We start from the raw sequence: 16,179 nt of genomic DNA on the forward strand, positions 1-16,179 counted from the left end.
TCAACAAACATCTCTAGGGCATACTAGTGACAAAGAACTGTGCTAAGTAGATATAGGAAGTCACTCAGTCTTGGAAGGTTATTTGATAGAAGTGAGATCCGAACTATGTCTGAAGATTGAGGAGGATAGGCAAGCATAGGGAAAGAGATGGGAGGCAGAGGGAATATCTTGAGTATAGACATGGAAGAAGTAGAAAGAGTGATACTCTGAGAATCCCACAAAGAATGGATATGTTTGGAACATTTAGTGCATCAGGAAGAAAGGCTAGAAAAGTTAGTTGGAAGCTAAATTGCACAGGGCCTTGAATGTCAGATGAAGGAATCGTGTGTTCTGTTTCATAAGCAGTAGAGAATTATGGAAGGTTTCTGACTGACAGTAACATGACTAGCTTTAGATTTAAGAAAACTGTCAATTTACAGGATGGGTTAGCCAGGAAGATGCTAGAGAAAGGGACATTAATCTAGGCAAGAGATATTGAGGACCTAAAGCAATGAGTATGAGAAAAAGTGGATAGAAGAGATACTGTCAGGATTTGGTTTGTAACTCATTTGGTGTGGATGGTGGGGAAAGAGGAGAATGGAAGATGACTCTCAACTTTCTAGCCCGAAGTTGTTAAACTGATAAAGAAAACAGGAGCAAAAACAGGCTTAGGTAGAATCCAGAGGAAGATTATGAGTACACTCGTGGAAATTTTGAGTTTCAGGTGTTGGTGATACCTAAGCTCAAGAGAGTGATTAGAAAATGGTGAGACTGCTGCTGCTGCTAAGTCGTTTCAGTCGTGTCTGACTCTGTGCAACCCCATAGACGGCAGCCCACCAGGCTTCCCCGTCCCTGGGATTCTCCAGGCAAGAACACTGGAGTGGGTTGCCACTTCCTTCTCCAATGCATGAAAATGAAAAGTGAAAGTTAAGTCACTCAGTTGTGTCCAACTCTTAGTGACCCCATGGACTGCAGCCTACCAGGCTCCTCCGTCCATGGGATTTTCCAGGCAAGAGTACTGGAGTGGGGTGCCATTGCCTTCTCTGGAAAAGGGTGAGAACTCAAGGGTTAAATGACCAAAGCATGTGTGTTTCCCACGAAATGTAGGCAAGGTGAGAAAAGTTTGTTTCTCCCCCCACCCACCACACACATACACACTAATTGAAAATAATGAACAAAACCAGTAGAATGGAAGAGAGATGAACATGAAAAAAATGTTTGGAGACATAGGCAGAGAAAAAGATATTGATTTCAAATTTGAAATATTGAGCAAGAAGAGAGAAAGAAGAGACTTTGTAATTTTTTACAGAAACATTTTCTTTGGAAGTGTTGATCCTGAGTAATTTTTTTCAACAACTTTTCTATCTTCTCCTTTGGCTGTTTTCTCTTTGTTGAGAAAAATTCTCTGAATGGGGATATTGTTCATGTGTTGTCCTTGGATAGGATGCAAGTAGCTTTTCTCTTATTACTCAAGTCTTTATCTGTGAGTCTAAGAATATACTGTGTTTTGGGAAACCAGTAAGTAAGGTTAACAGTTATCTAGTTATTGATAGGAAGACCATTAGAACATTTTTCTTATGTTAAAGAAGAATATATTGTTCTCTATATCATAAAGATTCTATTTTAAAGCTCTTCACATATAGTAGGCACTTAATAATTGTTGAATTTGCAATAAATAACAAATAATCATATGTTATTTCTTATAAATTTGATAGCTTGTGATATTAAGATATTTCCAAAGACAGCAAGCTAAGATATACTTAGGGTATTGTAAGATTTACTCTGAAAATATTGAAGGCAGGTGGGGGCTTTCTTAAAAAAAACTATTCTTACCAGGTAAATTTTGTCTTTTAGGTATGAACTGAATAATAAGCCCCTCAAAATAGTGGCAGACAGTGAAAGGAAACAAAGGAAAAGCCAAATGGAATAATCAGGGAATAAATTGACAAATGTTTGAAAATATGAACTAAAGACCTGGTAGGTCCTCAGACCTTTGCTATGCTAGTTGATGTGGAAAGAACAAGGGAAGCTGTGAAGTCTGCAGTTTCACTTAGAAAACAAAACATGTATACCAGAGACAGGTACATAATAATATAAGAAAATATATGAGTATGTTACAGCATGTGTAGGTCAGAGAGTAATGTTACAGAATTATAAAAGAGGGACAATAAGGGATAAAGAAGTGAGGAAAGGCTTCCTGATAGAGGTGAGATCAATGTAACTTAGACCATGCAGCAACATATACAAAGACTTGGAAACAGCAAGGACTCTATTCAACTGATATCAAAGAGTTTTGAGAGAAAGGCAGGAGAATTTGCACATTATTCTGTATAGCAGGACATTATTTAAGGTTCTTGGGTATAAGAAAGTAACATAATGAAAGTAATTTTATGAGATATATATTGTGATAATGAAAAGGATAGACTAGAGTGGGATAAGTAGTGGGGAGATTACTTAGGCTGTTGCAAAAATCCAGGTGAGAGATGATGGTGGCCTGCTTATTGAAAACAATGATGATCATTTGTTCATTCATCTAAAATAACTTCTTGAACATCTATTCCGTGTCAGGCACTGTGCCAATAACTATAAGTCCCCTGAAGAAAATTATAGCCAAGTAAGAAAAATAAGACTGAGCATAAAATAACTACCAGCCCCAAGCAGAAAATGACAATGGTCATGAGAGAAACTCTGAGTTCAAAGGAGATGAGAACTGATTACAGCCTAGCAGGATGGCGTAGACTTGGGTTTGGAAATGAGTAAAAGGACATTCCAGAATTTTTCTTATTTGAGAAGAGATGCTGGGAAGAGTGCTAAGAAGGGAATTCTAGGCAAACAGAACAGTGTGAGCAAAGGAAACAAGGTGAGAAAATACTGGGTATTTTTTGGAGACCAGAGGATGTGGGGTGCAGACAGAAATAAAGAGCTAGGAGAGGGCAAAAACAGGACAAGCAAATGGGGGAGAACAGGTAAAGAGAAGGGACATTAATCATTTCTAATTTTTTTCCTGCTTTGCAGCTCACAGTTTGCTCAAACTCTGTCTGGATTCTTTCCAAGGGTCTGGGATGCTTTTGTTTCATTCCTGGCCTGCCCACTTCTATGCACCATCTTCTCTGACATAAGGTCCTGACTGATAGTCAGAGGTGCCCTGATTTGAGAAGGGAACTGATTCCCCCTCCCACGCATCTTATACAGGGTCGTTTTGACACTAAGCAGCATCTATATTCAATCTTTGGTATTTGAGGACATGTCTCAATTTTGCTGCCAAATATGCTTATTTGGCATGCCTTTGGAATGCTTTGTCATGCATGTAAGGAACACTATCCCTAATTCATTTCTTAGTACATTTCAAACTGAGCCTTAGAGATACTTCTCAATTAGGTATGTTATAGCCATAAAATGTTATGGCTAGACTACCAGACTACTACTTGATATTTGTATCCTACTCTACGGCCTCCTAAAATGCTTTCACATTTCCCATGTCCTATGTCCTTGAATTCTCACCCCAACTCTGTATGTGATATTGGTTCTATCCCCATTGTGCAGATGAGAAAAATGAGGCTAAAGGAAATCAGGGTCAAGATTCAAGCCCAAGGCTCCTGATGCCAAATCCAATCCCTAATCCATGTCAGGCTAGTTAGTACAAGGTTTTCAAAGCAGCTCCCTTGAGCCCAGAAATGATCTAGGATCCTCTAAACAAAGTAGGATAATGGGGGCCATCTGCCTTTATTTTAGAACTAATTACCTTCCTTAAAGCTAACAAATCCAAAAGCTTAAAATGAGACACAGCTTTAAGTTGGTTGTAATGGTTGTTTTCTAAAAAATTCTTTTGGGTGCTTATAATGATGATTCATCGTGTAAATAGTTTGGTACTTCCCAATATCAGAATTCTCAAAAGGTTCTACAGTTTGTAAGAGATTGAAAGCACACCCATCTAGAGGTTTGGGCCTGGAATTGAGATTTAAGAGGCTGATTCTATTCCTAGCTGTGCCTTTGTGATTTGAGGTAAATCCTTTAACCTCTCACTTCTTATTTATCCATTGGTAAGTAAGCATAATTCCCATCATATAATATCTGGGAAACACTTTAAAATTCTAAGCTCAAAGGTATTTTAAAGCCTTGCAAATCCTATAACGCACTTTGTACAGCTTCAAAATGACTGTGACATCAATACCTGGTGGAATTAGTTCATTAAAAGCAAGTGTATGGAGACAGGGTTAAAGCACGGATTTCTGCCTGCTTACTACTGTTTTTTAATAGGTACAGCTTAGATCTGTGTTCCCCTTTCATCTCTGCCACAATGTGGTATTGCCACAGCAAGTTGGTTCATCTTACCTGCCACCTCCTGCGAGGTCGTATGTCATTACAACTAATTTCCCCGTGTAGAGATTTTTCTAAGGTAGAAGCCTAGTGAAGAAGGCTAATTCTCTATTTCATTTCTTCCCTTTGAAGGCTAGATTGTGTGGAAGGGAAAATGTTTTAGACTCTTTGGAATAATACTTCTTTGTCCTATGCCTTAATGTCTCTGTCTATAAAATGGAGCTATTAAGATCTGCTTCTACCTGCGGAAACAATACATGAGCCTAACCATGAGAGATGCAGTGTAAACCTAATGGGCCCTAGAGTAGGACACATTTGGGTTGAAATCCATCTCTGTCACTTCCTAGTTCTGTGACCTTGGGCAAAGAACTTCACTCACCTGTCTGAGTCTCATTTTCCTCATCTATCATATGAGATTAATAATTCCCACTTTGTGTGCTTGCTGTATGGATAACGTAGCAAGTGTTTACTTCAGTGCCTGGTACCTAGTTAGTTCTTGTCAAATTGGTAGCTATTAACACCTATCCTGCTCAAACTCTTCTCAAAAATTGCAAAGGGAGGAAAACTCCCAGACTCATTCTATGAGGCCACCATCACACTGATACCAAAGTCAGACAAAGGTATCACACAAAAAAGAAAATTATAGGCCAGTATCACTGATGAACATAGATGCAAAAATCCTCAACAAAATTCTAGCAAACAGAATCCAACAACACATTGAAAGGATCATACATCATGATCAAGTAGCATTCATCCCAGGGATGTAAGGATTCTTCACTGCATGAAAATCAATCAATGTAATGCACCATATTAATAAATTTAAAGATAAAAACCATATGACCATCTCAATAGATGCAGAGGAAGCTTTTGACAAAATTCAACACCCATTTATGATTAAAGAAAAAGAAAAAGAAAAAAACCTCTCCAGAAAATTGGCATAAAAGGAACCTGCATGTGTGGGTGCTAATAAGTCACTTCAGTCATCTCCATGGGATTTTCCAGGCAAGAATACTAAAGTGTGTTACTATGCCCTTCTTCAGGAGATCTTCCCAATCTAGGGATCAAACCCATGTCTCCTGAATCCACCTGCATTGCAGGTGGATTCTTTACCGCTGAGCCACCAGGGAAGACCCTAGAAGGAACCTACCTCAACATAATAAAGGCCATATATGACAAACCCACAGCAAACATTATTTTTAATGATGAAAAACTGAAAGAATTCCCTCTAAGATCAGGAACAAGACAAAGTTGCCCACTCTCACCCCTATTATTCAACATAGTTTTGTAAGTCCTAGACATGGCCATCAGAAAAGATAAAGAAAAAAAAAAGGAATCCAAATTGGAAACAAAGAAATAAAACTCTCACTGTTTGAAGATGACATGACACTATATATAGAAAACCCTAAAAATACCACCAGAAAAATTACTAGAGCTAATCAGTGAATATAGTAAAGTCACACGGTATAAAATTAATACATAGAAGTCCCTTAGCTCCCCAACCAGGGATCAAACTTGCACCCCCTGCATTGGAAGGCAAAATCTCAACCACTGGACCACCAGGGAAGTCCCTATCATTGCTTCTTTTAAAAGTTTTTCAAATGTATTTGATTTTTGGCTGTGTCAGGTCTTAGTTCTGGCACGTGGGCTCAGTAATTTCAGCACACCAGCTTGGTTCCGCGGCATGTGGGATCTTAGTTCCCTGACCAAGGATCAAAGCTATGTCCCCTGCAGTAGAAGGCAGATCCCTAACCACTGGACTGCCAGGGAAGTCCCCCTATGGTTGCTTTTCAACAAATCTTAACATCAGAGTCATAGACCCCCCCCCTTTATTTACTGCTGCTCTCTTCTAGTTAAATTAAGAAGGGCATGTCAAGAGAGAGACCTGCAATTCAATTCAACAAGTATTTTTGAGCACTTAGTAATTGCATCTCTGACTTCTTTCATAATAAATTCTCTCCTGTTTCCATAATTTATTGGTAAGAGCAGATATTTCATTCGTATTAACTAATTATAGAATTCTAAATTTCTAGTTAATTATTTCAATTCTGCCTGACATTTGAGCTACTGATATCTCTCAGGATTTTTTTTTTCCCCAGGAAAGCAGCAATTTTAATTTGAAAGCAATCTTATGTGTGAGTGAAAGAGAGGAGAAAGGACCCTCCCCCAGCCCCCTCTGCCGGCGAGCTGCAGGGGAAAAAAAAATCTGCAACACCTATCTGTGTAAACCTGCGAAGAAAGACAGATGATAGATAGAGAGATAGATATGATAGATATAGATAGAAGATAGATTAGACAGGATAGATAGATGATAGATATATAGAGAGAGGGCTTCCCTAGTGGCTCAGATGGTAAAGAATCTGCCTGCAATGCAGGAGACCTGGGTTCAATCCCTGGGTTGGGAAGATCCCCTGGAGGAGGGCATGGCAATCCACTCCAGTATTCTTGCCTGGAGAATTCCCATGGACAGAGGAACCTGGCAGGCTATAGTCCATGGAGTGGCAAAGAGTCGGACACAACTGAGCAACTAAGCACAGCACAGCATAGAGAGAGATGATAGGTAGATAGTTGATAGATAGATGATAGATTAATAGATACAGATACATAGATGATAGATGCATAGATACATAAATAGAGATGATAGATACATAGATAATAAATGCATAGATAGATTATAGGTGATAGGGAAGACAGATAGGATAGATAGTTATAGATAGGGCTTCCCTGGTGGCTCAGATAGTAAAGAATCTGCCTGCAGTGTGGGAGACCCAGGTTCAATCCCTGGATCAGGAAGATCCCCTGGAGAAAGAAATAGCAACCCACTCCAGGATTCTTGCCTGGAGAATTTCATGGACAGAGGAGCCTGGCAGGCTGCAAAGGATATCTGTCCTCTGGCATATGGCTTCCTTCTAACTCTGGGGTAAAGTGGGGGGAAAGCAAAGTAGCAGTTGGCCTTCTCTTTCTTCATGGGAGGAAAAAGATTTCATGGGATCTCAAAGAGATCTGAGAACTGAGAAACTAACACACATAGATATAGATAGATAAATAGATAGATAATCATAATCTCCAGGGTACATAGAATTGGTACCAAGTTGATTTGGGCTGGCCTCCAGCAAGAATGTTAGTAACATTTGAGTGATCTTCCTTTGAACATCAAGTTCATGATGAACTTTTATGATCAAGCGAAATGAGAATTTACAAAGTCTAGTGTTAAGTTTATTCTAATGTTTGTAGAAGTTGCCACAGGAGCCTAAGTCCTGAAAGAGGCTTTTTTTCACTTGGAGACTCTCCAAGGGAGATTTTTCAAGCAGATATGATATTTTCTTAGTATTGCTTTGTAATTTGAGGTTGTAGCATAGCAGTAATGGCAGGCTCACTCTCTGACATGTGGATTTATATCTAAGAACACGGATGTTTATGCACTGATAATACAACAATGTTTGCTATTAAGAGACCTGAACTCTGATATCAAGTTTGACTTTTTGACAAGGTCTCCAAGATCCTAAGACTCCTCATAGAGAATCATATCATGTATAACCAACTCTCCATCTCTAGGTGAAATAAAAAGAGATTTAGGTATTTAATCCATGGTGCCAAGTAGCCTTGAGATTTTATGAAGGAGGTTCATAGTAGAGCACATCTCTTGTCTTCTGAGAAATTCTTGGACTTGGTAGTTTAAAAATAACACTTAAATTCCAAGGATAGTCATTTAGATACTGCTATGGTTAAATGGTTGCATTTGCTAAGCACATACCTCAGGAGACAGGCAAATTATTATAAATGACAGTACATATACAGCACTGCACTTCTGGGAAGCATGAACAAATCCAGTTTATGTGTCATCCTGCAATAGCATCAAGTTCTGTCCATGGATGGCACTCAGTGGAAAGGTACCACTTAAATCTCACCAATGGAACATGGAGGGCAGTATCAAAAGTCAGGGCAGCAACATCTGAGTTCCCATCACCCCTCAGTTCCTCTGAGTTGGCACTCTGTGGATTATCAATGGAAGCTGGAAATTCGACAACCAGTATGTGATGAAATGAGGTAATCAGAAGCCTAGAGGATGAAGAAAAGCTTCCAAGACACACTCAGTTCAGTTCAGTCGCTCAGTCGTGTCCGATTCTTTGCGACCCCATAAATCACAGCATGCCAGGCCTCCCTGTCCATCACCAACTCCCTGAGTTCACTCAGACTCACGTCCATTGAGTCAGTGATGCCATCCAGCCATCTCATCCTCCTGTCGTCCCCTTCTCCTCCTGCCCCCAATCCCTCCCAGCATCAGAGTCTTTTCCAATGAGTCAACTCTTCGCATGAGGTGGCCAAAGTACTGGAGTTTCAGCTTTAGCATCATTCCCTCCAAAGAAATCCCAGGGCTGATCTCCTTCAGAATGGACTGGTTGGATCTCCTTGCAGTCCAAGGGGCTCTCAAGAGTCTTCTCCAACACCACAGTTCAAAAGCATCAATTCTTCGGCACTCAGCCTTCTTCACAGTCCAACTCTCACATCCATACATGACCACAGGAAAAACCACAGCCTTGACTAGATGGACCTTTGTTGGCAAAGTAATGTCTCTGCTTTTGAATATGTTATCTAGTTGGACATAACTTTCCTTCCAAGGAGTAAGCGTCTTTTAATTTCATGGCTGCAGTCACCATCTGCAGTGATTTTGGAGCCCAAAAAAATAAAGTCTGACACTGTTTCCACTGTTTCCCCATCTATTTCCCATGAAGATCATGGGATGCCATGATCTTCATTTTCTGAGCGTTGAGCTTTAAGCCAACTTTTTCACTCTCCTCTTTCACTTTCATCAAGAGGCTTTTTAGTTCCTCTTCACTTTCTGCCATAAGGGTGGTGTCATCTGCATATCTGAGGTTATTGATATTTCTCCCAGCAATCTTGATTCCAGCTTGTGTCTCTTCCAGTCTAGCGTTTCTCATGATGTACTCTGCATATAAGTTAAATAAGCAGGGTGACAATATACAGCCTTGACGTACTCCTTTTCCTATTTGGAACCAGTCTGTTGGTCCATGTCCAGTTCTAACTGTTGCTTCCTGACCTGCATACAGATTTCTCAAGAGGCAGGGCAGGTGTTCTGGTATTCCCATCTCTTTCAGAATTTTCCACAGTTGATTGTGACCCACACAGCCAAAGGCTTTGGCATAGTCAATAAAGCAGAAATAGATGTTTTTCTGGAACTCTCTTGCTTTTTCCATCATCCAGCGGATGTTGGCAATTTGACCTCTGGTTCCTCTGCCTTTTCTAAAACCAGCTTGAACATCAGGAAGTTCATGGTTCACATATTGCTGAGGCCTGGCTTGGAGAATTTTGAGCATTACTTTACTAGCATGTGAGATGAGTGCAATTGTGCGGTAGTTTGAGCATTCTTTGGTATTGCCTTTCTTTGGGATTGGAATGAAAACTGACCTTTTCCAGTCCTGTGGCCACTGCTGAGTTTTCCAAATGTGCTGGCATATTGAGTGCAGCACTTTCACAGCATCATCCTTCAGGATTTGAAATAGCTCCACTGGAATTCCATCACCTCCACTAGCTTTGTTCATAGTGATGCTTCCGAAGGCCCACTTGACTTCACATTCCAGGATGTCTGGCTCTAGGTGAGTGATCACACCATCGTGATTATCTGAGTTGTGAAGATCTTTTTTATACAGTTCTTCTGTGTATTCTTGCCACCTCTTCTTGATATCTTCTGCTTTTGTTAGGTCCATACCATTTCTGTCCTTGATCAAGCCCATCTTTGCATGAAATGTTCCCTTGGTATCTCTAATTTTCTTGAAGAGATCCCTAGTCTTTCCCATTCTGTTGTTTTCCTCTATTTTTTTGCATTCATCGCCAAAACACACTGAAACATAGCAAGACATGCTCTTGGACTTAACTCACAGTGGGAGCCGTTGAATCACTCTATACTCTATGTGTGTCTGAGCAAGAGTGGGCATCATACCAATAGCATAGATGATAGCACTGGAATAGTTGTGAGCCAGTTCACTTCTTATGGTCAGAGTGCTTTATTACTGCTTTTTCTCTCTAGGGAGCCTGGAAACAGGGGTATATGCATGATGCATTGCCTTCTTTGCTCAGAGGCTGCGTAGGATATCTGTCCTCTGGCATATGGCTTCCTTCTAACTCTGGGATAGAGGAGGGGAAAGCAAACAAAGTAGCAGTTGGCCTTCTCTTTCCTCAGTGTCTTTTAGTCCTATCAGTGATGAACTTGGTCTTAGCTGTTACACGTCTTAGCTTTGTCTTAGCTGTCAAGGCTTTCACCACATCAGACATTTGTGGAATAGCTGTTGGTGGGCAGTTGGGTATGTCATCACCTTCAGGTAGGTCTTTCCCAGCTTCTGCTTGAGGAGGAGAAATGTGGGAGGAGTGACAGAGGAGGGGAGGCTCCAAGTGGGTAATATCTCGGATGCTGTTGTTTCTCCCTCTGACCACTCCCTGGGCTGCCATCCTAGGGAGCACACGGTTCCTGGGTTTTGGTGTCAGCAGTAGTTTAGCATGTTACAGTCCAGAGCTTGAACTTCCTGCCTCACAGGAGTAGTGTAGTGGTGACCTCAACAAAGAAAGAAATTGATATTCTTTGTGAGAAACAACACTAGTGTGGGCAGGCTACTGATGGTATGGGCTGATGATAATGACCTCTGCTTTACCCTGCCCTTGCTGTAGGAAAATGGTCCAAAGAATCATTACAGGTAAAAATACCACTCAGTTCATTCTGATATCCTGGCAATTATTTTGTTAGGGTGGATACAGAGGCAACTCCCTACCCCTCCCAACATCACAGGTCCCTGCAGTCCCTCTAGGGCAGTGAAGGCCACTATTTGTAGTGAATCCTGCAGGAAGAATTGCATGTCAGGGGGCAGGATGGAGCCCTTAGCTTTTATGGATTGCAGTGTGGTTACTGTTGGGGCACCTTCCACAGTGACTCATAGTAGGCGCCTGATCTTCTGAGTCACCACTTCTAAGGGAACATGGTCATCCAGTGCTCAGCATGAGGCCCTGATAGCTACGAAGACTTTACAGGCCCTAAGAAGTACAGGAGAATCTATTTTGAAGCTCATCACCCCCTACTGCACCCCTTCTATGCATTATTGAGTCCATTTATGGCTGTTGTATACTTATGCACTTTCATATGGATTCGCCCCTGGTGATGTATGTGTGCTTTTCTTCCTACCAGTGTGGGTTAGTATTTTGTGTAGGAGTCTAGCATTATATTTTTAAGTCAAGTCCTAGGAGGGGCATTCTCAGAAGAATTAATAGAGCAATTTGTTTAGAAAAAAATTCCCACCTCCAGATGTCCCTAAGCAGACCAGGCTGGTTACAAAAAGGACCAATTCAAACCAAAACTCTTTGAGAAGTTCCCAGAAGATTAAATATCTTGATATCAGACCAGCCATTTGTGGCCTGGGGAAAGATATTGGGACTAGAGGCTATAAAATGGAGGTACTGGGCATGGGATAGAAAAAGAGGAGGGGAGAAAGGAGGTTTGGTAAAAGCTTAAAAAGAATAACAACTAAAAAGAACATAGTTCCTGCCAGATGCCTAATTTCTCTTTCAAAGTTTGGAAATACCACACAAATAGCTCTTGCATTTGAGTTGTCGAGGTGACTAGATATCTATTTATTTTGCATTTAACCAAGGGTCAAAGGATCTTTGATGATGTTTTTGCTTAATGGTTCCAAATAAACTTCCCACCATGTTTATCTGGGAATGGACTGAAGTAGAGGTGGTTTATTCAGTACTTAAGTTATTTTTAGATCACCTTTAAAGTCACTCCTTTGGAAGAAAGCAGCATTTATATCCTGAAGGATTTCCAAAAAGAATCCAGAAAAGTTGGGTTACTACCCTTCATTCCTGACTCTGAAAGGATTTCCCACTAGGAATCCAAGTAAGTCACTTGGACTATCTGTTTGCCCCAGTCTCAAAGGGGAAAATAACTGGAATTTGTCAAATAGTGGTAAAAACTAAGCCAATATATCAGAGATATAGCCCTACCTTATACCAAATTGAGTTTCAAAGGCTGATAATGACAACTAGTCAGTGCTTGGCAATATAAACTCATGGAATCTGACTGTCTTCATATGGAATACCGAAAACCACTGTCCTGCTCTGAGTCTCATTTTACTCAATTTTGATTCATGTTGGCAACTTACTAAAAGTAGATGTGTCAAGCATTTTATGTCTGGCCACATAATTTTTAAGGTATAAATTTCACAGATTTATATGACATTGTATATATATTTGGTGGGCTGCTGTCTATGGGGTCACACAGAGTCAGACACGACTGAAGAGGCTTAGCAGTAGCAGCAGCAGCAGTATATATATTTGGAGAAGGCAATGGCACCCCACTCCAGTACTCTTGCCTGGAAAATCCCATGGACGGAGGAGCCTGGTAGGCTGCAGTCCATGGGGTCACTACGAGTCGGACACGACTGAGCAACTTCACTTTCACTTTTCACTTTCATGCATTGGAGAAGGAAATGGCAACCCACTCCAGTGTTCTTGCCTGGAGAATCCCAGGGACAGGGGAACCTGGTTGGCTGCCGTCTATGGAGTCACACAGAGTCAGACACGACTGAAGCGACTTAGCAGTAGCAGCAGCAGCAGTATATATATATTAGTCATGTGTATCTTTTCTAAATGGAGGAAAGCAAAATTCAAAGAGAAATTGTAATTTTATGAGCTGTTTCTACCCTGCTTATATCAGGCATGGTAAATAAACTCTCAAAATTCACTAGGTGTATTTTATAGTATTATACGCAGTTCCAGGAGCCACATAGTAGTACAAATACATTAGTAATTATACAAAAGCAATCAGCTCAAATTCTTCTAGACAGACCGGTGTACACACACACACACATGGAAAAGCCTTCCAAGGCAAGAAAGACAGCAGAAAGTCATGGTGAATGTGTTCTCCAAAGGTGTTATAAAATAGGCATTTACCAATATGATAGCGAAAGCAAGATCCATAAAAATAAAAGGTAATAAACTCGACTTCATCAAAATGTAAAATGTTTGTTCTGTAAAAGATCTTGTTAAGAGGATGAAAAGGCAAATTACAGACTGGGAGAAATATTTTCAAATCATATATATATATAGATATATATCAAAGGACTTGTTATTAGAATGTATAAAGAACTCTAAAAACTCAACATTTTAAAACAAAAAATCCAATTAGAAAACGGGCAAAAGACATATACAGACATTTCATCCAAGAGAATATACAGGTGGCAAATAAGTATATGAAAAGATGTTCAATATCATTAACCATTAGGGAAATGCAATGAGAACCACAGTAATATGTTACTACATACCTATAAAGTAAAATAATAGTGACACGACCAAATGCTAGAGAGGATATAGAGAAACTAGATCATTCATAAATTGCTGGTGGGAATGTAAAGTGGTACAGGCACTGTGAAATATAATTTGGCAGTTTCTTTTCAAGCCAAAAGTAGATTTACCATATGGCCCAGCAATTGCATACTTGGGCATATATTCCAGAGAAATAAAAACTTATTTTCACCCAGAAATGTGTACACATATGTTTATAGCAGCTTTATTCATAATAGCCAAATACTGGAAAGTACCCAGATGTCTTTAATTAAATTGAATGGCTAAACAAATGGTGGTACATGCATACCATCGAATACTACTGAACAATACAACTTTGATGATACAAGTTTGATGAAACTATCCTATGTGTAAAAAGTCAATCTTAAAAGAATATGCACTGAATGATTCCATTTATGTAACAATTGTGAAATAACAAATGATAGCGATGGAGAACAGATTTGTGGATGCTATGGGTGAAGAGTAAGAGGCGGGGCCAGAAGAAACAGGTGTGGTTATAAAGGAGTAGTGTGAGGGAGTGGTGATGATACCACAGTAGTGGTGATGGTTCAGTTCAGTATCTTCATTAGTACGATGTTTAGTCAAAGCTACAAATGTGATAAAATTGCATAGAGGTACACACACATACCCACACAACTCACATATAAAATGGGTACATGTATCACTGGTGAAATCTAAAATAGCTCTATGGATTGTACGAATGTCAGTCTCCTGATTTTGATATTGTGCTATAGTTATACAAGATGTTAACATTGAAGGAGGATGGGTGAAGTGTACACAGGACCTCCCTGAACATTTCTTTGCACCTTTCTGTGAATCTGTAATTATTTCAATTTTTTATCTTTAAAAAAACAGGAATAATAATTTTTGGATGCTGCATATTTTGTTTAATATATAAGGTACAACTCTTTGCATTACAAATAATTCCTGTATATTAAAAATAATTTTATATTTTTGTGCCAAAATATAACATAATGTATTTTTAAAAGTATATCTTCTAATGTAAAAATAAATAATTCTGTGGTATAGGGGTGCCAGGGTGAAAATGGGAGATACCTAACAAAGCCAAACCCAGAGTTTTATTGTTAAACTGTAATTGACAAATATAATAGGATCTTTTGTTTAGGATTTTGCAATAATCAGTCCTCAGTTGTCGTAAAGATAATTAAAATACATTTATATTTGTCTTTTAAAATAGGTTTTACACTTTCATTTAAATATGCTTGTATAAGCCTGAGCGACTTCATATTCCATTCAGAAAATAGATGACAATAAATTACATCTTAGACTCATGAAAAGTACTCAAGAACACTTTCTTGGGACTTTAAAAATGTATTTTTCACATATTTCATAGCTTTTAGTTGCTCCTGGTTGTTTATAACATGGAGAAATGGCCTTGTGACATTAAACTTCAGGTAATTAATCAGATATTTTGATTCAGGAAGCCTCTTTGGGGGCTGTAGTTTGCATCAGAATTTAAAAAGAGAAAAAAGATTATCAGTAATCTTCCTCAGGATTCTTTGTTGAATTGTATCAATGAGCTCCTGAAGGCATTTGGGCCCAGGAGAATGAGATCATTTTTACTCATTTATATCAATTTACTAAAAGGTTTATACTTAGACTAATATATGTCTACACACATTCTGAAAAAGCATATAAGTGATGATACTACAAAATGACCATGGTCTATAACACACTTTCACATTCTTAGACGTAGATGCTACTGAGAAAATATGACATTTTGCTACGTTTTAAACTTGGAGAAGGAAAAGCGCTAAGTGTACCTATTGAGGCAATGAGTTACAAAAATGATTACCTACTTCCTCATTCACAAAACTAAAATCATGGCATCTGGTCTCATCACTTCATGGCAAATAGATGGGAAAAAGTGGAAACAGTGACGGATTTTATTTTCTTGGGCTCCAAAATCATTGAGGACAGTGACTGCAGCCATGAAATTAAAAGACGCTTGCTCCTTGGAAAAAAAGCTATGACCAACCTAGACAGCATATTCAAAAGCAGAGACATTACTTTGCCAACAAAGGTCCGTCTAGTCAAAGCTATGGTTTTTCCAGTAGTCATGTATGGATGTGAGAGTTGGACCATAACGAAGGTTGAGTGCCAAAGAATAGATGCTTTCGAACTGTGGTGTTGGAGAAGACTCTTGAAAGTCCCTTGGACTGCAAGATCAAACCAGTCAATCCTAAAGGAAATCAACCCTGCATATTCATTGGAAGGACTGATGCTGAAACTGAAGCTCCAATACTTTGGCCACCTGATGTGAAGAGCTGACTCATTGGCAAAGACCCTGATGCTGGGAATGATTGAAGGCAAAAGGAGAAGAGGGTGACAGAGGATGAGATGGTTAGATGGCATCACTGTCTCAGTGGACATGAATTTGAGCAAACTCAGGGAAATTGTAAAGGATAGGGAAGCCTGGCGTGCTGCAGTCCATTGGGTCACAGAGTCAGACACAACTGAGTCAGACATGACTGAGTGACTGAACAACAACAACAT

The 16,179-nt window shown here is 39.5% G+C and overlaps 1 protein-coding gene across 1 annotated transcript in view; it reads left to right on the forward strand.

The window, feature by feature from the left end:
- The first annotated feature begins 4,276 nt into the window (after nt 1-4,276).
- DGKK (diacylglycerol kinase kappa) overlaps nt 4,277-16,179 on the forward strand; it is a 160,038-nt gene continuing 148,135 nt past the window's right edge. The window contains exon 1 of the mRNA XM_045164345.1: nt 4,277-4,375. Within this exon, the coding sequence (XP_045020280.1) occupies nt 4,277-4,375 (99 nt within the window). The remainder of the gene's footprint in view (nt 4,376-16,179) is intronic.

This window comes from Bubalus bubalis, chromosome X, assembly GCF_019923935.1.
Source record: "Bubalus bubalis isolate 160015118507 breed Murrah chromosome X, NDDB_SH_1, whole genome shotgun sequence".
Lineage (NCBI taxonomy): Eukaryota > Metazoa > Chordata > Mammalia > Artiodactyla > Bovidae > Bubalus > Bubalus bubalis.